The sequence below is a fragment of the Macrobrachium nipponense genome, chromosome 44 (genome assembly GCF_015104395.2).
Source record: "Macrobrachium nipponense isolate FS-2020 chromosome 44, ASM1510439v2, whole genome shotgun sequence".
In the NCBI taxonomy this organism is placed as follows: Eukaryota; Metazoa; Arthropoda; class Malacostraca; order Decapoda; family Palaemonidae; genus Macrobrachium; species Macrobrachium nipponense.
The window spans coordinates 38,055,743-38,080,074 of NC_087221.1; the positions used below are offsets into that span (position 1 = coordinate 38,055,743).

Consider the following 24,332-nt stretch of genomic DNA (forward strand, 5'->3'; position numbering starts at 1 on the left):
CCCTTAAAGTCCCAGTACCATTACAACCAATAAATTCTTGTGATGGTACTGGGACTTTATGGACACCCTGTATGTATGTATATATGTGGATGGCAGCCATGCTCTTCACCGATAATACATACGTGGCGCTATTTCATTATTCATAATTAATACACGAAACTGGCCATGGATGCGAAGCTTCATACACACACACATTTACTCGATCACTAATCAATTACTCCATTTACATGAGTAATTGACTCTTTTAAGAGGATAATGAGGTGCGAGGTCTCATAATTCAATCAGATAAAAATGTAAATCAATCATCCAGTTTGGTGGCCGTGTCACCGAGACGCTCTCCTCTGTGTAGTACTACAATATGTTTTTTACCCTGTTTCGTATTATTAATCTTTATCAAGAGCTGTTGCTCTGCCCTTAGTCATTTAGGATTATGTCCTCTGAGGTTATTATTATTATTACTATTATTTTAGCTCCGGGTTTCGTTAGTGATAGAACCTAGACCGTGGTCTGTTAGTACTATAGTTGCGCAAACACTTACGCGCCGATTTTTGCGAAAATCTTACCGAAGGTGGTTCGTGTCACCGGCAAGCATCGATGCAACCAAGCGAATCGAATCGATTCAATTCACGAAGATTCTTCATGATTCGCCACACTCATTTCAATGTACGTAACAGCTCACACCAAACGAATTGGCACGATTTGAATCGACTCGATTAGCTTGGTGTCAACGGTTATACATTGAAATTGACGTGGCGAATCAAGACGAATCATGAATCGTGTCGATTCTTCGTGAATTGAATCGATTTGATTCGCTTGGCGTCAACGCAGCCTTTTAGAATGGTTTAATTTTTCGGTGCACTTGAAATAATCCCGAGGTTCTTTGATATGTCTGTTTATTTTTATTTTATTTTACTTTTTTCATGAAACCTTTAAGAAGGACGGATCAGGATACAGGTGCTGCTCATTTCTCTTAGGATGAATGTAAATCTTATGCCGCCCAGTAACGAATGTGAAATTCTCGTCCTGACGCCGCGTTCACCTGGAGAGTATCAACAGCGGAAAACTGCCATGGTCTAAACAACCAAAGGATAAAAAGCTTTACCAGCACAACAGATGTGAGGTATAGTCGTGATTGCTAAGAAGGCTTTTATAGCTTATGGGCTGCAGACAGAGTAATACAAGAAAGGATCGGAAAAGAGTTTCTATTAAAGTTGATCATCTGGAAGGCTTTTTATTTTTTTAAATAAAAATCAGCCCATCACTCGAGATCTTAAAAACTACTGAGGCTAGAGTGCTGCAAATTGGTATGTCGAACATCCACCCTCCAGTCATCAAACATACCAAATTGCAGCCCTCCAGCCACAGTAGTTTTTACTTTAAGGTTAAATATGATCGTGCTCCTGGCAACGCTATCGGAGAGTCCACCATCGGGCCGTGGCTGAAATTTCCAAGGGCTGCGGCTGAGAGTTTCTTAAAGCATTATACGGTGTACAGAAAACTCGATTGCGCTGAAGAAACTTTGGCGTATTTTTCACTTTTTATTTTATCTTTTTATAATTAGCACTGACTGACACAGGCGAAAACTGAGAGAGAGAGAGAGAGAGAGAGAGAGAGAGAGAGAGAGAGAGAGAGAGAGAGAATTCTTGAGTTACACGAAAGGAAATTTTGCTTTTTTTTTAAGAGTTGAAGGGGAAATTAACATCCATTTTGTGACGTAGAAAAGTGTTCTGACTCAGCAAAAGAGAGAGAGAAAAAAAATTCTAATACTCTATCGAACTGTTTTCAGTGTTACAGGTGGATGCCATTTGAGCCGTGGTTGGTTTGGTGTTTGCTTCTCACCTCGGTGGTCGCGGGTTCGATTCTCGGCCATTCCATTGAGGAGTGAGAGATGTGTATTTCTGGTGATAGAAGTTCACTCTCGACGTGGTTCGGAAGTCACGTAAAGCCGTTGGTCCCGTTGCTGAATAACCACTGGTTCCATGCAACGTAAAAACACCATACAAACAAACAATAAATGAAGATGGCCTCTGCACTATAAAAAAAAAAAAAAAAAAAAAAAAAAAAAAAAAAAAACCGGGCATAGGTGAAGAATGTGGGCCTAATTACAGGGAATTTAATTTTGCAATTCATATAAAGAGTTGAGGAAAGGAGTTCTAACAGAAAGTAACCTGAGAGAGTTGGAGACAATTATAATGCTACTATGGAGAAAAGGCGATATCTCTAGTTTAATGGTTATTAATATCTTATATAATATATATATATATATATATAGATATATATATATATATATATATATATATATATAATTTACATAGTTCAGATGGAACAAGCCCAGTTATTAGAAAAGAAATGATAAATTAACAAAGTAATGGACAGACAGTTAGTAAGTTAAAATGGAAGTAGAATGACTATAATAATAATAATGCTGGGAAAAACTCTATCACGGGAGTATATATATTGTTCTAAGGGGTCCACAATTATAGAAAAATAAATGAATAAAAAGATGAACCCAGGGAAGGGTTCTAAAGCTTTGTATAGTATTTTTAAATTATACACGAACTCTTAACATTTTTTTTTTATTATTGTGGACCCCTTAGAATAATAATAATAATAGTAATCATTGTAGCATGAGTCTTGAAATGGAAAAAAAAACCAGTTATATATATGTACATATGACTGGTAAAAATGTTCTGATGCAACAGAATTCCATCTAATAAAAGGAGCCCATAAAAACACCAAAATATATAGAGAAAATAATATATTTCAGAGACTGCTGTTCATCTCTTCAGGTAGATCTACCCGAAGAGAGACAGCAGTCTCTGAAATATAGAATTTTATCTCTATATTTTGGGGTTTTTATGGGCTCCTTTTATTAGAATAAATCCGTACAGAAAGCCTTCGGAAATCGAACAAGTTCCTCGAAAGTTTTCAGTACAGATTTACCTCTTAAAATGTATTATGGCCTGTATACACACAATAATAATGATAATAATGTGAGTTCAGCGCCAGGACAAGACAGTCAGTCCGTGGCAACTTAAGTTTAAACTCATGGCGTTCACCTAATTATAGCTGACGTGGAGAACATCTGCCGCTGACAGACTTTACTAGAATAATTAAAATATGTTCTGGCGTGAAATTTCGCCTAAGCATTTACTCGCTCGTCCCAGTCCTCGCGGGCCGCCGTTGAGTCAACATCAGGAAGTTCTTGGAGAGGCTCGGGGAGAATTCCAGCCCTTGATACTTTTTAGCGGAAGATTGTAAGTGAGTATACTTGTTTCATGGAGGGTATATGTGAAGTGGGCGCAAGTATAGAGGAGTTTTGTTACGTCGTTTTCTACGAGACGAATGGCAGCTTTAGATAATTGTTTGTTGTGCACATGAGGGTTATAAAATGCAAGTGTCTTTTGTGTGTGTGTGTATATATATATATATATATATATATATATATATATATATATATATATATATGCTGCTTTAAAAATGACAGTAGATGCACTGACTTCACTAAATAAGCGAAGACCGCAGGAAAATGATAGGCAGAAGTCCAAGCGATTTGATTTCTGCCTATCATTTTCCTGTGGTAATTCGCTTATATATATATATATATATATAATATATATATATATATATATATATATATATATATATATATATATATATGCGCTGAATTTTAATCGAGACACTGGGATGCAATTTCCCGAGTTGTACATCAGTAGTGCTTCAGTCCCGTTTTTTGTTTTCTTTTGGTAATGCCCCTAGGTTAGGTTAGGTTACGTTAGCTCAAAGTGGGTAATTAGGGCAATTTGCTCGGGTACAGCTCGGGAATATACCACCGAGATATACATTAGAAGGCTAATTAAAAAGTAGGTAAAGATTATGCAATTTACTGTATTTGCGAAATGTCCTGTGTAAGTTATCCGTGTTGATACGGCCGCTAAAACACAAGAGTTGGCCTAAGTTATCTAAGTGTTGATACAATCGCTAAAACACAATAAAACACAAAGTTGGTCTAAGTTATTCAGATGTTGATACGGCCACTAAAACACAGAGTTGGTCTAAGTTATCCAAGTATTGATACAGCTGCTAAAACACAAAGTTAGTCCAAGTTATCCACATGTTGATACGGCCACAAAAACACATAGTTGGTCTAAGTTATCCACTTGTTGATAAAGCCGCTAAAACACAAAGTTAGCCTAAGTTATCCACGTGTTGATATTGCTGCTAAAACAAGATTTGGCCTAAGTTATCCACGCAGTGATACAGTCGCTAAAACACAAAGTTGGTCTAAGTTATCCACTTGTTGATACGGCCGTTAAAACACAAGAGTTGGTCAAAGTTATACATGTGTTGATACAGCTGCTAAAACAGTTGGTCTGATTACAAGCTACATAATAAAGACCTTATTTTATAAATTTAAATTGAACGAGTTCAATGTGTGCAATACGTATAACAATGATCACGCTGAATACCTTGGAAAACTAACGTTCATAAACCAGCAGTCACAATTGATGTCCACATACACAAAGTTTACGATATTATCCCCAACAGGACGAAGACTTCTCGTAACAAATTTAAATATGCAAGGTATGAATAACATGTATGTTATTCAGAAACGTATGCTAATAACGGGTGATGGAAACTGGAAGACGTTTAATACGGAACATCATTCTCCCACCAAATGATCTCAGATTGACACACTCCAAAGAAAAAAAAAAAAACGAGTTTGCCAAACCAACCGATATCATCTTGGGACGAAAGAGTACGTTTAGAAAGGATACTCTCTCTCTCTCTCTCTCTCCGGCTGCATATTTCCTAAGTCGGGAAGAGTCTAGGGATGGGGAAAATTAGGACCAATCAAAGCGCGGAGAGCTGATCCATGACGTCACAAGCCACGCCTTTTAGCTGTACTCGGTCTCAGCCATTACTGCCAGTCACACATTGCCGAAGAAAAACTTCCCCATTTCACAATTTACGGCTTGTTTGACCTATACATTTTAGTCAGATATATCGAAACATAATGGAACACCAATTCAACAAACAATATATTCTTCATATGAGATACACCGTGAAATATATTATGCGTTATTGGCTTATCCTTCTTGGAAATAGTCCCTCTTAATTCCTGCTCACAAAGTCGATATTTACTGCATAAATAATATCTTCATGGCAAGTGTCTGTGCCTGGATTATATACTTGAACATGTGTGTTTAAAGCCATTTAGAAAGAGTTTCGTAACACATGGGACGAATAAAAAATATACAAGTTGGTAAAATTGATGGTATGGTAAAAATGATGGCATATGACCTGTAATGAGCACTACGGACTACAGACAGGACGAGACCGAGAACTCGCAGCACATCGACTCCCATCAAGAATCTTTAAAAGCATGGAGCATGGAACGTTTTTCAAGCATTACTGCCTGTTGTTTCAGGCTATAAAAAGGTATCATGTACAGAACTAAAATAATAATTGCCTTATGCTTAAAAGAAATGTGGAGGATACAGTTTTGATAAATTTACGTACCCGGTAGCGGGATAGTGCCACACATGTTTAAGTATGTAATTTACACACATGTTCAAGTATATAATTTACACCTCATTTGGTGCAATGTAGGAATTACGTAAGGTCCTTTGCAGCGTCCCTTCGGCGCCTCGCTGCAACTACTTTCATTCATATTACTGTTACCTCCGTTCATATTCTCGTTCTTCCATCTTATTGCCCACCCTCTCCTAACAATTGCTTCATAGTTCAACTGCTTTGAGGTTTTCCTCCTGTAACACCTTTCAAACCTTTTACTGTCAATATGTTTTCAGCGCTGAATGGCCTTAGTTGCCCCAGTGCTTGGCATAATGCCAAAAATCTATGTAAAAAAAATATTATGCACTTAATTTAAGGCATACATTTGGCCATTGAGTGTGAGCTTGGATGAAAATAAATTTTCTGTTGAGAGATAGTTGGAAAAAAGTGTCATCCATATTTACTTTAAAGCAAATCGCAGTTCTAATAAATTTATGCATCAATTCTGCTCTAGTTCAGCGTAGTAAAAAGTCTACTGTAACTCCGTAAATAGGTAGTATTCTGTACTCCTAAAATTGCTAAAAGTATTACATACTAATGAAATACTCATTTTGATTCTTTGCACACAATGAATGACAAGCACGAAAGGTTTATTAAGAATGTTAAATAAATTAAATAATCAGTTTTTTCTTTGTACACAATTAATTTTAAGCAAAAATCCCGTAAGCGCTTGCTAAAAATATTCAATACTGAATTTTATTGTCACTTTTTATTTGTTTGTACACAATGCATGAAAAGTAAAAAATCAAAAGCAAAAAATTTTCAATTAAAAAACTTTATATATTTGTACACAATGAATGACAAGGACCAGTCAGGTAAGGACATCTGGAAGGTTTTATGAAAACGAAATCCACCTCAAAAAGGCAATTTTTTTACTACAGCTTATCAAGGGCACCTTGAAAAACAACCGTATTCAGATTAGCTACTGACAGGATGAGTTTGTCACGTAACTATATTTGGTTACATTAGGCTAACTTAGATCACCAAAACAACAATACCGTAGGTTTCCTTAAGGGCACATTATCTCTTGAAGTAATTTAATGAATGAAGCTGAAACTGTGTTCCTGTAAATAGTAGGGACTATGAGTCTGATTCCTGTTCATGGCCTAGTTATGACCAGTATATTGCTTTTATACAATACGAAATAGCATATGTCAATAAAAATCCGTAGTGTAACCTACTCCCCCTCTCTATTTTCCCCTACAAACAGGTCAGATACCATCATTTTTACCATCTTGTATATTGTTTGATTCATCCCGGGAGTTATCGCAACCATTTGTAAATGGCTTTAAACACGCATTTTCATGTATATAATTTTGAAATTTGCTATGTGAAAATATTATTTACCTAGAGGGAGAAGCCAATAACGCATAATATATTTCACGGTGTATCTCATTTGAAGAATATATTGTTGTTAAATTAGTGTTGCATTATGTTTAGATATATCTGACTAAAATGTATATGTCATACAAGCCGTAAGCTGTGAAATTGAGAAGAAAGTATTTCTTTGGCATCGTGACTGGCGGCAGTAATGGATGTAGGACTAAGGAGAGCTAAAGTCGTGGCTTGTGACGTCATGGATCAGCTCTATGCTCTTTGATTGGTCCTAATTTTCCCCATCCCAAAACTATTCCAGACTTGGGAAATATGCCTCCGGGCGATGTTAAGCGAAGCCACTATGTAAATATTCCTGCAAATGTTTTAATTGTTTACATAATATTATGTACATGCACTATATGTTATACATCAAAAGTACCCCACCCAAAACCCAGCATTCCCATCGGGTCCCCCTTACCGTAGGATAGAGTTCTAAGGTAAATTACAGCCGGGCGAAAAAATATTACTTTAAATTTTTGTTCAGAAGGTAGTATAGTCAAACGTCAACTGCTATATTCTAGCTGGCCGCGGAATGGTTATATAGATCTACCTAATTGAAGATATTTTGAGTTTATGTATTTTTTTTTATATGCGTTATTCTGTACTCCTTATAATAGCTGTAAAAATGATAATTTAAGATATTGTAAGTTTGATGTTATCCCTAAGAATTCCGTTTTAATTCCAGCGAACAGCATGGGCTACAACCAGAAAGTTGAAGGCCTGAACACCGTCCTAGTGACGGGAGGGGCCGGTTTCGTTGGGTCTCACACCATCGTAGAACTCCTGAAGGTAAGAGGAATAAAATTGTTGGCATCTTGAGAGGTTCAGACTGCGATAAAGAAAACTTTCATTATTTCTTATAGAAAACGAATGGCGCTGGATAACGAGATGAAACTAAAGTAGGGCACCGGTTTTTAGTTTAGTGGCGTTTTCGTATGCAAAACTACATTTACGTTTGTCTTGCTGTGTCAGAGATAAATTTCTAGTTTTCATTAGGCTCCATATGGAGGTCGATGTACCCGAATGGAGACGGGAAGACCATTCAGCAACATTTTTTCAAATTGTTTCTCTTAGGGATTTCGTATCCCAAGTGCCCACTTCCATCTGGTCGAGTGCATTTGCATATTCATATTTCAAGCCTTTCCCGCAAGTGATGCCAATTGGCTTCCTACACTTGCGCATAAGAAACTGCTTCAGGTCCGTTTAATTACTGTTAATATGACGTATGAAACTGCGAAAACTGCGGTAATTACCTTGAGAAATATGGAGCGTAAGTTTTTGTGAAGAGGCGTATCGTCCTTCGTAATCTGTCTGGTGATTAGTATTTTCGAGCCTACGGATGATTTTCATTGGAATTAGCATATTTTGAGGATGGAAATTAGACAATTAGACGTGTGTGTGTATTAGGAAAATGAATCGTATTTTGCAGAGAACAGATTTTTTCATGGTACTTGTTAAAGGCCTGTAAGTCAATACCCTAACTTTGCTTTACTTTGGGATTTTGAAAGAGCGACAAGTCAAGTTCTCATCACGGTCTAGACCGTGATGGTATTTTTGGCCCCGTAGGAAGATATAGCGCTTATAGTACCTGGAGCTGATCTTGTCTTCTTGGTATTTTGTCACTTGGCTGTCCAACTTCTTTAATTTTATTACGTTGTTTACTCCACATCTAATAAACTATTGCAGGATAATAATAATAATAATAATAATAATAATAATAATAATAATAATAATAATAATAATAATAATAATAATAATAATTCAAGTATAAATTACTCGAAACCTATCAAGGTAATTTAGTAAAGGTAATTTCTGTCGTTGAATTATATCTCCAAAACGGAGTGCCATAGGAGATAAGCGACTCATATTCAGAAAAAAGCTGCGAACAACGTTCGTTGGAGACGCTAATGAATTAATAATTGTCTAAATGGCGAGACGATTTAGTGTACACCCACGCAGAGTGAACTTTCATTTATTTGTTTAATGGTGCATCCGGTAAAAAGTGTATTTGATTTTGCTTTATAATTTTCTTACTCTAATCCATAATCATTTGTAAATTAGGTATATAAGTTTGTAATATTTTGGTATGCTACTTATTATGTAAATGAAATTAATTTTTTCTAATAAGATAAAAGAAAAATTACTTGTGCATTGAAGCCTACTCATGTTGAACCAATCCCTCTAACATGTTATGCCCAGTTTTATGAAAATCAGTTCATCTATTCGTAGGATATTCTGCTAACACATTTTCGTTGGTTTAAATGATTCTTGACCAATTAGAAAATTGTAGAAATTAAGACGATATTTTTATGTTTTCTATAAAAATGACTTTCCAATGAAATTATTCCGTTGATATATGACACATAGTAATGCGAGGATAATACGTCCCCATTCCTCTTGAGAATACAGAAAAGGCTTCAAACGGTAACTAGCAAGCACCTCCCCCTCCCCTCCCCTTCCCACCTTAAGGATCTGGGTCCTAATTTCATCAAAGACTTAAAACAAGGTCTTGCTTAAAACCGGCCCCGATAGATGCTTGATTTCAAATTAATTGCGCTTTTGAGGGCAATTCGTACCCAAATGTTCAGAAATGCTTATGGCAGCTAAAAGCTAGATTGACCAAGATTCGAGTTCTGGTACAGAAAAGTTACATTTGGAAGAGAATAAATTTGATTATATGATTTATTTTCACATATCCCTGACGAAGCCACAAGATTATTTGGTGTTCGAGAGTTTTGAATGACTGGAACGATTGGATATTAAGAGACTAACAGTGTAAAATAATAAAAAAGCCAAAAGGCATATTATTCTTTCAATTAGGGCGTGCGGATCCGAGGCGTTTGAAAGTTATAGGCTGAACACATCTGGGAAAAGCGTTGTCTATAGAAGGGAAAAGCGTTGTCTATAGAAGGGAAAAGCGTTGTCTATAGAAGGGAAAAGCGTTGTCTATAGAACGCGTTGTCTATAGAAGTTCTATGTAAGTCTGGCATCTTGGAGCTACGAGGACGGAAATAACCCCGACTTACGATTCAGGAATTTTGTTTAGTATGTAATTATACAGCTCATTTAATATGAAAGTTTATATTTAATTATAAGAGTGTCATGTGCATTTAATATGAAAGTATTTAATTATAAGTGTGTCATGTGCATGATTTGTAATAATTATGATAGCAAATTGCGTCTAGTGAAATGGGTGCAAAAATTAATTAGTCATCTGCAGTATCAAGATATAGTGCGCACACCCACACACACACACACACACACACACACACACACACACACACACACACACACACACACACATATATATATATATATATATATATATATATATATATTGATATATATTGTGACGAAGTGCCAAGTATCTGGTTACTACACTTACCATTCATTAATTGTTACCTCACAACAGCCAGACACCTGAACCCTCATCACAGGTACTAAACGACTGAATACTCTAAAGGCAACAGTGATCTCTTAACAACTTACCAGCATTGCAGAAAATCAGACTAAGTTCATCAAACAGGTGTGAGGTAATCTAGTAAGTAATTAAATTAGTCAAGGGGCATCACTCCATCAATAACTTTAAGTCTTGAGTATTTCCCTGATTTCAGAAGTCTAAGTACTTCCCTGGTTCTAACTCACTTCAAGTAAATTGAAGGAAAACAGATCAGTTACCACTCTATGCTTCTACCTAACATAAATATAATCATACTGGTGAAAAGAAACACTTATAAAAATTTACAATACAAAAATTTATAATTAAACTCAAAATTTATACGTGAAATTCACAATGTCAGGGAAAATTACTGTTACTTGAAAACAAAGCAAAGTTTAATTAATTCTTGAATTAAATTAAGTAAAATTAAATCAAAATTAACTTCTCACAAAATTCAATAAAATTAATTCAATCAAAATTCAAAAGTGTTAGGCAATATTTAAAATTTGGAAAATCAGTTCACAAGTGCTAAACAACAATAAAACATAAAAAGAATTCTAAGTAAATGCAAATTAATTCACAAGTGTTAAATTCAATTAAATGCACAACGATTAAGTAATGAAAATAACTAATTTAATTAAATTGTGAATGCAAATGAAAACAGAAAAATTTGGAAAATACCAAACTTATAAAAAGTATTAATCACACAGAATATAAATTAAAAACACACACTTCAATACGAAAATGGATAAATGCACAAACAAAAATCACTTCAAATGAAACAAAACACAAAAATTTGCAATGTGTAAAAATGTAAATCTTATCACTCAAACCATTGTAACTATTAGTTATTAGTTGCAACTAATAAAAATATACCACTCTTTACCTTGGTATACCAATTTCTTTCTTTCTGCTGCAGCTTGTTCAAAAAATTCAGGACAATTCACAATATTTCTCAAAAATAGGCGCCGTTACACACTGGTACAATGTTCGTTCAGATTCCACAAAAAGCACTAAATAATACTAAATAACTCTTAAGAAATATCAAATCTGAAATCTACAAGTTACGAGTTATGAGTGACCATTGTCTAAGTATAAATCTTTTACGTTACGTTGATATGAACTCAAAAGTGGTGTGAGAGAGAGAGAGAGAGAGAGAGAGAGAGAGAGAGAGAGAGAGAGAGAGATCTGAATGCCAGGAATCCCAAGTCTATATTGAAATATTTTGCTCTCAGAACTGGACAGTGGAGATGGCACAAAACGTTTTGGGTCATGCAAAAGATGACACAATGCTTCTAGAAGCTTCTAATGTGACGCAACTTTACAGAAAAATTCGTGAAATCTACATGTGGTTTCGGCAAAGACGTACGCGTATGAAACGAGTATACAGTCATGTACGTACTAGCTCAACAAAGATACGTACCCGATCGAGACAGAGGTCGAGCGATAATTAAAATTGACATGTTTTTAAAAACAACATGGAGACTCTGGTTCCTCTTATCTAGAGGCGATGAAATAAGATGCTGAAACAACTCTGGCTTCGAATGGACAAAGTTAATCTCTCTTTCTTTACATTCTGTGTTATATATTCTTTTACATTATGTTATATGAAATCTGAACATGCATTTTAAGACATCCTAGCTAAGGAATCTGAAAATTTTTTGCAAAACTCTATATATAACATTTTGTACAGTCTAAGAGGGGATATATGCATTTTGAAAGTAGTAATATATAATATATATATACATGTATATATATATATATATGTATATATATATATATATATATATATATATATATATATATATATATATATATATATATATATATTATTATTATTATTATTATTATTATTATATATTGCTACTTTCAAAATGCATATATCTCCTCTGTGACTATATAAAATGTTATGTAGAATTGTGCAACATTTTTCAGATTCCTAGATAGCTTAGAGATAGGATGTTTTAAAATGTGTGTTCAGATTTTGCATAACATATTGTAAAAGAATATATATAACGCAGAATGTAGAAAGAGAGAGATTTTCTTTGTCCGTTCGAAACTACAATTGTTTCCCTATTATGTCAATACTGTGAGATTAGAGGAACTGCGAGATCCGTTTGCTTTCCTAATCTGTCAACATGTTTGATAAGCGAGCTCCAGACTTCATTTGTGTTTTGGGAATATGTCATCATGTGTGATAAGGCCTTTTGCTTCGATCGATCGAGTAGAGTACATGTCTTTTTTTTAACAGACTGGTCTCATACGCATTTGTCTTTGCCGAGTGCCACGTGCAGATTACACATTTTGTATAAAAGTTGCGTAAGATTTCGAAGCTCCTGGAAGCATTTGTGCCAAAAACGTTTTGTGTCATCTCCTCGGTCCAGTTTCCGCAAGGGAAAAGAATTTCATTAGATCTTAGATTCTCGAGGTGTTAACATTCTCTCTCTGTCTCTCTCTCTCTCTCTCTCTCTCTCTCTCTCTCTCTCTCTCTCTCGACATCCTTGAGATTATATTAACGTAACGTAAATTGGTCACTCGTAACTTGAGAATTTGATATTTGATATTTCTGAGAGTTTATTTAGTGTTAAATAGTGTTTTTGTGGAATCTGAACAAACATTGTTCCGTAACGGTGCCTGGTTTTTGGTAAAGTGAAACAAGACTGCAGCAAAGAAAGAAGCTGGTATACCAAAAAGGTAAAGTGTGTTATATTTTTATTAGTTGCAACTAATATCTAATGGTTATGATGGTTTGGTAAGAAACTAATAACGGATAGGAACAGTGGTTAACTGATAACAGATGGTTACGAAGGTTTGGTAAAAACTGGTGGTTACAATGTTTTGAGTGAAAAGATTTACACTTTTACACATTGCAGATTTTTGTGTTTTGTGTTTGTTTCATTTTTTGTGCATTTTTTTCATTTTCTTGTTGAAGTGTGCCTTTTTATTTTGATACTGTCCACATTTTTCTGTATTTTCATTTACATTCACAATTTAATTGACTTAATTATTTTCATTGCTTAATCATTGCACGTTTAATTAAATTTAACACTGGTGAATTAATTTACATTTACTTAGAATTCTTTTCAAGTTTTATTGTTGTTTAGCACTTGTGAATTAATTTCTTGAATTTTGTGATAAATTAATTTTGATTTAATTTTACTTAATTGATTCAAGAATTAAATAAACTTTACTTTGTTTTCAAGTAACAGTAATTTTCCCTGATATTGTGAATTTCACTTATAAACTTTGAATTTAATAATAAATTTTTGTATTTAAAATTTTTATAAGTATTTCATTTCTAACCAGTATATTTGCATTTGATTATATTGATGTTAGGTAGAAACATAGTGTGGTAATTGATCGGCTTACCTTCAATTTACTTGAAGTGACTTAGAACCAGGGAAGTACTTAGACTTCTGAAATCAGGGAAATACTTAGACTTTTAAAGTTGTTGATGGAGTGATGCCCTTGGATTAATTTAATTACTTACAAGATTACCTCACACCTGTTTTGATGAACTTAGTCTGATTTTCTGTAATACTGGTAAGTTGTTAAGGGATCACTGTTGCCTTTAGAGTATTCAGTCGTTTAATACCTATGATGAGGGTTCAGGTGTCTGGCTTTTGTGAGGTAACATTAAATGAATGGTAAGTGTAGTAACCAGATACTTGGCACTTCATAACAATATATTATATACGGAGTACTACTTGTAAGAAGCTTGTTAATTTACGCTACATCTTCAATAGATTTCTCTTTAACACCCACCTACAGGTCGGTTACGAGGTGGTCGTTGTGGACAACTTCGTGAATTCTATTCCGCCACAGAATGGATCGAAACTTCCCCCGGTCCTCGAGAGAGTCCAGAAGATCACCGGCAAAACTCTGCACTTCCATGAACTCGACCTTACCGACCGCGAGTCACTTCGGAAACTGTTTAAAATGGTTAGTATATATATATATATATATATATATATATATATATATATAATATATATATATATATATATATATGTGTGTGTGTGTGTGTGTGTGTGTGTCATTTCTTAGAACACACTTTCCTTTCAGAGCTCCGGAAGGCTTCGGCATGTATAGTAGATTCACATCAACCGTGCATCCGATGTCTAGGCCAGTCCGTTAAGACGCTCCTGATTGGCTGTTGATAAGCCATTCACAGGGCTGGAAACTCTCAGTCTCTCTCTCGAGAGAGTTCATATAGGCAGGAGGATGTTCCACCTTTCCCGAGGGATACGGCTTTCAGGAGAGGTGGAACATACATCCTGCCTACGTGAACTCTCTCTCGAGAGACTGAGAGTTTTCAGCCCTGTGATTGGCTTATCAACAGCCAATCAGGAGCGTCGTAAGGGACTGCCCTAGACATCAGATGCACGGTTGATGTGAATCTACTATAGTACTAACCTTTAGGTTCTTGTTGGAGGAGGCTGCCACGCCCCATGATCTTGTCAACCCCGGCTGGGAAATTGGTTCAGTGACTTTTTAGATACGAAACATATCAACAAAACTGTACAGTAAAAGAGGATCGAACAGTAAACATATGTAAGGTGGCAACCCATATGAAGGGAAAACAATTGCACCCTATTCCCTATGATTTATGGCAAATTGTCATAGTCCCTGCTTTTTGAATGTTAGTAGATTGTCGTGATACCATAACCCACAACGTGGCCCTAAGTCCAGGTCCTCATGTTTCATATTAATTACGATGGTCTGCCCCTTTCCGCTTTTTAGCTCTCCGTTTGAGTAACCTTTGCTTCTGTTGTTTAATAAATGACTGAGAACAATAATTCCTCTTCCTTTCTCACACTCATCCCTTGTCAAGGTTTTTTTTCCATTCACAATTTAAACGTAAACGTCATCCATTATCACGCAAATTGTCATTTCATATGACACATTAAAATAACGTAGATATTGTTCCTGATTCCTGGTTCCTAAGCGCTCACTCCACAAACACAGTTGCGGGCACACTGCACTCTTTATGTGAGGTGCTAAGCTTTATTCCCTTGTTTACTTTACCCATATTTTAGTTTAAATTTACTTTGTGCTACATCAAAATGTTTATTTTAATTCATGTCTGTTATCCATCTCTGCAACAACTGTTCCTGGTTCCTAGGGCGCTCACTCCATAAACACAGTTGCGGGCACACTACACTTTATGAGGTGCAACGCTTTATTCCCTTAATTGTTTACCTCACTCATTATTTAGTTTAACTTTACTTTATGTTCCTTCAAAATGTTTATTTTAATTCATGTTTATTATCCCTTTTTTGCAACCAAATTAACCCCGAAAAATTACAGATTTCTAAGTTAGATACAATCCAATATTTCTACTTTACTTTTACCCTGAACTCTCTTTAATTTCTTCTTTATAACTGAGGTAGAGCCGTTCTAGCTACTTAGCTCAGACTTCCATCGCGTTCCAGGTTAAGAACATTCTCAATTTTGAGGATTATCCTTATAATATTCTCCCAGTTTCCTGTTTGGGGATATCAGTGTCCCTAAATTTATATCCTGATTTGATTTTTGTAGCGATTTACACATGAATAAATGTTCGGTGGTGTCCTCCTCCACTCTACATATTTCACATTTTCTCTTTCATTGATTGCTTCTACTTCTTCCAGCACAAGATAGGAGCTGTGATCCATTTCGCTGCTTTGAAAGCCGTCGGAGAATCGGTCAAGCGTCCACTCGATTACTACTTTAACAACATAACCGGAACAGTCACTTTGCTGCAGGTAAGTTGCACACATTTGTTATCATACAGTTAGACCACCGCCATCTTGAATGGTCAATTTAAGATGGCGGTGGTTAGACCCGGTTAGACCTTCATTGTCTCGGATTATTTCCTACACTTGAAACTGAAGAATTTTCGTTTTAATTTGATCAAAAAGGTTACTGGAGAATCGATGCACGTAACTATATTTGGGTTATCAAAATATAATTATGAATATGGTCGTCGCCACTGTCATAGGCTTAATATTGTAAAGTATATTCTATAGGATCTAAGGAAGAAGACTTTCCACAGAATTACCATTATTTTGGTATCGTCTTTATGCTTTTAAGTGACCACTATGATGAATAAATAAGTTATGGCAAACATGCACTTGATACGTAAAAATAAGATTTTAGTTTGAAAATGTTTAGATATAATGCTATAACTACCATGTTGAGTATGTCAATGAGAAATTATCTGGCTTGTTCATATATTGCATACAAGAATTATTGGCTTTATTTTAAGGGAAATTTTGTTACATTGAATAAAAGCAAGAAAATATATATTAGAAATTTGTCTCTAATAGCTTTTAAAATCATAACTATATTTCTTTAAATTTCACTTTTTACAACTGGTATATTTGCTGAAGACTTTTGTACTTGTAACTTATTGTGAATTATGATTTAAGGCATCAGTCCTTGCATGTATAGCGCTGTAATTCTCAGATGTAATTGTGATAAGACTTACCTTGATACCCCATTTTTTAATGGGTATCTTACAACGCCCCACTGGATTATATGGAATTCATTCGATAATTTCTCACAATCTGTCATAGGTGATGGGCGAAGTTGGACTGAAGCGTCTGGTTTTCTCATCTTCGTCTACCGTGTATGGATCAGCTAAGTATTTCCCCACTGACGAAGAGCATACCACTGGAGTGGGGGTTACGAATCCTTACGGAAGAACCAAGTTTGTTTGTGAGGAGATCATGAAAGACCTCGCAAAGACTTCAAAGGTAAGCGGAAGGAAAGACCAATTAAGGTTCTCTATCATAAGTTATGGTGGCTTCATAATTTTTGCAGTCTGGCAAATTTTGAATTAGAAATATTTCCGTTATTTTTGGTTCTATTAGTTTAGAAGTCACAGGAACCTAAGTTTTTTTTGTTTTTTTTCGTTTTCAAAGATGTTTCTTTGAGTCTTTGTTGTTACGTGTGATGCTCCTTTGTTCGCAGAAATGTTTCTCATTTCAAAATGTTATTTTGAGAATTGCCAGTTTTATCTTTCAGGTGTTAAAACATTTATATATGATTAGATACATGTAAAGCTAACACTAGTGCAAATGGAGTATTGAACACCAACTGGAGTTTATATCAATTTTATTATTATATTAAAACCATTGTTATATCAGAATGGGCGAATGGAAGTAAACTGCTTGTCCAAAAGATAATTCTTTTGAAAAATGCATCATTGTCAACAATTACTGTAATGAAGAATTATGTTTAGATGACCCGAAAACTGATGATATTAGTGTTCGTTTATTTAGGACTGGCAGATAGTCCTCCTGCGGTATTTTAACCCCGTGGGAGCCCACGATTCCGGGATGATTGGCGAGGATCCCCTGGACATTCCTGTCAACCTGATGCCCTACATTGCCCAGTGTGCAGTCGGCAGGAGAGAGAGGGTTGATGTCTTTGGAGGGGACTGGGAGACAAGAGATGGGACATGTAAGAATGGAAGTAATTTTTATTAGTCTATCTACATCTCATTCATATTGTGCGTACGAAACGTGCAGCCATCATAAGTCACAATTTTACTTATTCTTAAATTTACTACTTCTATATGATGTTTTGTTGATAAAATCAGTTTTAAAATGAGTAGAAAACGAGTCAATATTCACTGCATCAAGCTAGAAAATTTTCAAATACTTGAAATTTCATCTCAGGAATTTACAGAAAGTTAGAAATTGAAGGTCCATTACAGGCATTTACAGAATATGTTAAGAAAAAACGATTTGAAATTCCTTCACAGGTATTCGAGACTTCATGCACGTTATGGACCTAGCTGAGGGGCACAATGCTGCCCTGGGCAAGCTCTTCGATGAAAATTTCTCCGGAGCCAAGGCTTACAATCTGGGCAGAGGTCAGGGAGTAACTGTCTTGGAAATGATAGCAGCTTTCAGCAGGTAACTTTTTTTTTATGGGAAATGATTAAGTCGTATTTTTGTTGTGTCTGTATAGAGTATTGAGTTAGTTTTTTTTATGGAGATTTCTACCGAAAATATCTTAATGTCATTCTCACTAAGCTACCCGTAGCTGTGTAATCATATACGTACTGTGCTTTAATATTTTTTGTGCATCTAGAAAGGTGAAGATATCTTTAGCCTTTAAAGTTTTGCAAAATCGGAAAATAACATATGTTTTTGTTCTATGTTGCCCTGCTTTGATCATTTTAGCATTCCTAGATAGTCTTAGGATACCAACGTACTTGATTTTTAAACAAGGGTACTTATGTGACTCACAAATGTAATCTTGCACTCTTTTTCATCCAACTACCTAGGGCATGTGGAAAAGAAATCCCTTACGAAATAGTAGGGAGGCGAAATGGTGATGTCCGGCAGACAACTTCATCAGGAAAACTTGCGGAGAAAGAACTTGGATGGAAAGCTCGTCGCACAGTGGACAATATGTGTATGTATAACTTTATATAATTTCAATTATTAAAACGATCGAAACAGCATCATCTGCACAGTCGAAATCTGTCCAGTTTTCATTCCTTTTCTCTAGGTGTCTCTCTAGCCTTCCTACCCTATTATGTACAGTATACATCTTCATAGTTCCCACCAACTTTTGTATTCGTAACACGAACAAGAAATCACATATCTCTTTCTGGTATTTCATTTGTAACATTCTGCAGTTCTGTATAAAGTTCATCATTCATTTCTTTAAATTTTTTATGTTGGGACACTACTCTTTAATAATCAGATTGCATTGTTCTGATTGAAATCTTGCGAATAGCAAGGTGCTTGCGAATAATAATGTGCTCACTTCCTGCAAGTCAAAGGTATTTGACATGGCTGTGGTCAGGACTTACTACTTTCTTGACCCTCTATTGTAGATGGCTTGCAAGATGCAATGGTCATTACTTTAAGCCTATGGTACAATACTGTAAGGATATTTCTTTTCAGTATACATATTTATGTATAAATGCTTTCCCTCTAGAAGCTGACCGGCCTCGATCCTAGAGTTATATCTACATGATCCGAAACTTGTCAACCAAAACCTCATTACACTTGAATAAACATTATTACTGAAGGATTACTAATAATGATTTCTTTTCTTTTTAACAGGTGCTGATGCCTGGAGATGGCAGAGCAACAATCCTAATGGATATCGGACCTAAGCTTCCCCATGAGGACATTCCATTTACTGAGAAGAACCTGATGTTACTAAATAAAACCAAAGCACATGGTTGGCCATTTATAGCTGCTTAATCTCCTACACTCCCATTTAGGAAGATTGAGAAACGTTTACGTTAATATGACACAAATAGCAATAAATGCAATTCATGGTATTAATTACGGCCTATCAGCAATGTTTTGAGATAAAAAAATATTAGAAAGTTCAAGAATGTCAAATTAAAAACAAACTGAGTCTCACTTAGAACTAAGAATGTATTATCAAAGTACTTAAACAATGTACAGTATAATGACCGTCTCTGTTCAGTGTGCTATATTGTTATTAAATTGATATACATCACAAAAATGACTAAATTGCATGATATTTTTCAAACCTCCTCCTGTTGAAAATCCGACACAGGGCACTGGTAACGATGTTATAATAAAATCAGTTAATTCCTTGTAGTCGGGATGCAATAAAATATGTTGTCATGAGAACAAGCCTATTTCTCCTGATATGAATTTTGATTCGTTATTTTTTGGTGCTAACAACTTCAAACTGAGACTGATACAGAATGAAGGTAGGATAAAGAAACAGATGAGGATAGGTTGGGCAAGGTATTTTTCTCTCATTCGGCTTTATCCTTTTAAATTTGCTGTGTTATGTGCAGATCTGTAGGGGGAGGGGTGAGTAGCCCTCTTAGTCTGGGAGATACTGAGGCCTGGGTGAATTTATGTTAGGTTGTAACCATTTAAAATGATGTTTCATAGAGAATGGTATTGGGAAGGCATGGGCAAGTCGGATGTTGCCTTCTAGGTGAGGTTAGATTGGGATGTATCCTTTTCAAGTTGCATTTTACTTTTTTCCTTTAAAAGTGCGCTGTAAATAGATACAATACAAGATACAATTACCTTTTACCAAGCATTTTATTCTAATCTATGACATTTTTCCTCTACTAAATTATTGCAGTGTATATGGTTATTACAATATCTATACAATTTTTTTTTATATCTTTCCATATTATGGAGAGTTAGAGGTGCATTCAGGCTATCTTTTTCAACATGACCATAATTGCAATCAACTAACAAAAATGTTCTTAAACGTTTTCTTTGTTTAACAATAAATATGATCCCTTTTCTGTTTTGTCAAGTAGGAGGTACTAGTTTTGCAGTTTTAGGGCCTATTAGTCCCAGTGCATCAGTGATTTTCTTAGATTTTAAAGAATCTCTTAAGTATACAGCTGTGTTTTTTTTTTTTTTTTTTGCAGTTACTGAAAGGTCTTGTTGTGGCAAGTCTATACTCGAATCAAAGTTTGGATTTGAAAGTATAAAGGTTTCCATAACGGCAAACACCCAGAAAGTAAGTAATTTGAAATGTCATAAGGGTTTTCTGATAGTTGTTGATGTACGGCAAGTTTTGGTTAAGGATTGTTTAGAGGTCAACCATAACCTTCCAGAATAATTGTGAATTGAGTACAACAAAATACCAAAATCAGGCTAGCATGGGAGTTCAGTGTCCCTTCCAGTGACTCCATAGGTTTGGTTAGGTTAGGATTCATTTCTGTATTTCATTAGTTTTTGTTTCCCAGCACAAAATCCATGTGTCCCCTATCATTGTAGGTTTAATTAGATAAATTTCAATTCTATTTTCAACAAGGAGACATGAAGCATAGGCACGGCATATATATACCATTGCTTTCATGAGACAGAAGTGTATTCGACTAAGGTTTTTGATGGTAATAACTCGACCCGACTATCACAAACAACGAAAATATGTGCCCAAGTTTCCAACTGTGGTCCTTTACAATTGTTAGTGTGGTATGGATGGAGGGAAATTCCATATGTTTGCCCAACAATAACGGAAAAAAATGTAATGGCCAGAAAAATGTAGGCATCAAGTTTTAAGGTAAAATGTGTGCCTTCCTACATCAATCTAAAATGTGAGATCTAAATTCGAAATGCTATGTTTTGGAATGGAGTATAAAATTTAGGCTAATGACCTATGAGATCATTCAGCGCTAAAAGGGAGATTTAGAGTAAAGAGATTTAAAGGTTTAAGATGGGTATACAACCTCTCAGTTGCAATATTAAATATTTGGTAGGAGAGTGTGGAAAGAAAAATGGAAGAAAGATAATATGAAGGGAGGTACAGCAAAAGGAATGAAAGCAGTTGCAACTAGGGCTGAAGGGATGCTGCAAAGAATATTTTGTTATGGGGGGCAAATTACAGAAAAGAGCTTGTTCCAGAAGCTTCTCTCGTCATCTTTACATTACTGGTCCAGGGTACATACGTCATAATTAGATACTGTCCTGTTAACTTGCTTTGGCTGTGTGGGAAAAAGCTCATAACTTATTAACTGTATAAGACTGAGTATAAAATATTACTCAGTATTGGGTGAACTATTATTTTAAATACTGATCATGGATGAAAGTGATTTCTTGAATCATAGGTCAGAGAGGGAGAAAGCCAAAAAACAAAGCTAACTGAATGGTCATTTGATAATGTTTGTTCAGTAACTTAGAATTAATTTTTTTTATTCATTGCTAGTAGGAATTTTAATGTATTTGTCAAATGCCAAGAGCTAGGTCCCATGGGGTCATTCAGCACTAAAAATAATGTTGAAATAATTGTTAGCAGTGGGTGGAAAGTAAGATGAAAGAGAATATAAACGGAAGTATAGTAAAGGGAATGAAAGGGGTTGCAGGTAAGAGCCAAAGGTATGTTGCAAAACCCTCAAGTAATGTGTACAGTACAGTGCATTGCATGAGCTGTAACTACTGATGGCACAACACAGCTCCCCCTCTGGGATTTATTGTTAGATGACAACTTATAAATGAGTAGTAATCATAATGAATATATGGGCCAATTGATACATTGTTGGATTTAACAGGTTATGCAGAATATTAAAAACAGTTCAATAAAATGTGTAAAAGTAGATTGACAAAATTATCATCCATTTCAGTGATACTGCCCAGCAGTTTCATACTTATGGCAGAATTTTCCTTATAAAAATTATAAGTTTCCCAGTCCTTTCTACTTTAATTCTATGCTGGTTCTGCTTTTAGGAAATCGTAATAATGCCGCTTGAGATACTTATTGAAGTAACTATGAATCCAAAATGTTTAGTAAATAGTAACTGATAACTCTGTTCTTTGCACATATGAGGTTTCCTTCGATTTTGCTTAGTATGTGCATAATTTCGTCAAAGCAGCATAATTTATGAATTATATTAATTTTCTTTTTATTTTTTGTTCAAATTTATGTCCAGTTTAATATGAAAACTATCGAAACAAATGCAAAATAAAATAACAAATTAACAACGTATAATAAAACAGTACATAAGAATAACTACTGCTATTAATTTTAATTTCATATAATATATTTGTCATTAATTGTCCAGCTGCAGATATTTGACTTATTTTGTTACTTGATATTATTCATTGCAAATAATATATATTTTGATTAAAAAATCGAAATCCTAAAGGATTATTTCAGGCTATCTGGTAACACCGTTGGCAGTCGCATCTTAAAATTGACACTACTACATAAGTAAAACACGAAATTGCGGTCACGAATCGTCGAGGAGACAATAAAGTAGCTTTGGAGTGAATGTACAAAAATAATATAGATCTTTATTATAATGTAATACATTCATATACTTTCTTTTTATCGGAAAGAATAATGAAGATAATGTTGAACTGTAAGTATCTGTGTCAGTTTTAGTGAGTTGTCCAAAACCGACATTGATATGTAATTGTAACACTACATAGACATTGATATGTTATTGTAACTACATAATTATCACGAATCGATGCAGTAACCCTAGACTGAATGAGAAAATTTATCTATGTATTTAAGATTATACGATATAAATACTCTATTTTCAATGGATTATTAAATTAAAGACCATTGTGTAAGGTTTTACTTTTATTTGTGACAATTTTGGAGATTCGGCTGCGTTTTTATTACCAGACATATGTAGCAAAAAACCTTTTAGATTTGTAATTTTCAAGTATATCAATCACTTTCTGCACAAAAATAATATAATTTTGAAATATACATAGTTTTTACTAGCTGTGTTAGATAAAAAAAGTTTTAATAGTAGAAAATTTACATTACTCAAACAATAGCTACTGATTTATTTTATTTAAAATCGAAGACGATATCTTTGGTGTCACATATAAAGTTAGCAGATACTATTTATGATCATTTTTGTCATAGTTACTGAAGCTGTCAATAGATGTCTTTAGCAAAATTAGCAGTGTTGTTTTGACATTCTTAAAATGTGCGGCAAAATTAAATAAAACATGAAAGTATGACTAAACTATTACAATGTATTAGATTGAATAACAAATACATTCGAGATATGAATGTTTTATGTTTTAATATCATAGTAACCGAATATTATACAGTTATTAGCTGTTTTTCAATCAAGTTTCTTCGTTTGAATACGCTTTCTTATTTAGGTTAGTTCCCCCTTTAATAATGCGTTTTTTTTAAAAGAACGTACTTTACAAAAGCCACCGAAGATTGTTTTAAACTTTTTTTTCGTGGTGCATATCTGCGAAAATTTTTATTTCGTCCAAGATAGTGGATGTCTATACATGGTTATAGAATGGCAGGTATATTTTTAATAGAAGTGGTTAAAATCAGAATATACAGGGGTGCTGGAGCCTGGACTAACGGCCAGACAATTTATGGGTGATAGGTAGTACCTACCACACCATTGCTAAATGTTTCTGGCCATTGTTTTTACTGTATTTAGGTTTGTTCGTCAACATGATGATCTATATTGCTTTTCGAGAGAGGATTTTGCCTC

The 24,332-nt window shown here is 34.8% G+C and overlaps 1 protein-coding gene across 4 annotated transcripts in view; it reads left to right on the forward strand.

Moving 5' to 3' along the window:
* Positions 1-19,887, forward strand: part of LOC135204198 (UDP-glucose 4-epimerase-like) — a 38,063-nt gene extending 18,176 nt beyond the window's left edge. For 2 of the 4 annotated variants that reach the window (XM_064234282.1, XM_064234281.1), the window contains exons 3-10: positions 7,640-7,743; positions 14,165-14,335; positions 16,027-16,140; positions 16,954-17,133; positions 17,662-17,842; positions 18,147-18,300; positions 18,675-18,805; positions 19,465-19,887. In XM_064234282.1, coding sequence (XP_064090352.1) covers positions 7,640-7,743; positions 14,165-14,335; positions 16,027-16,140; positions 16,954-17,133; positions 17,662-17,842; positions 18,147-18,300; positions 18,675-18,805; positions 19,465-19,517 — 1,088 coding nt within the window. In that variant the 3' untranslated portion in view covers positions 19,518-19,887. Of the gene's footprint in view, positions 1-3,162; positions 3,262-7,639; positions 7,744-14,164; positions 14,336-16,026; positions 16,141-16,953; positions 17,134-17,661; positions 17,843-18,146; positions 18,301-18,674; positions 18,806-19,464 lie in introns of those variants that run through there. The other 2 variants (XM_064234283.1, XM_064234284.1) reach the window with 2 other exon arrangements.
* The last annotated feature ends 4,445 nt before the right edge of the window (positions 19,888-24,332 follow it).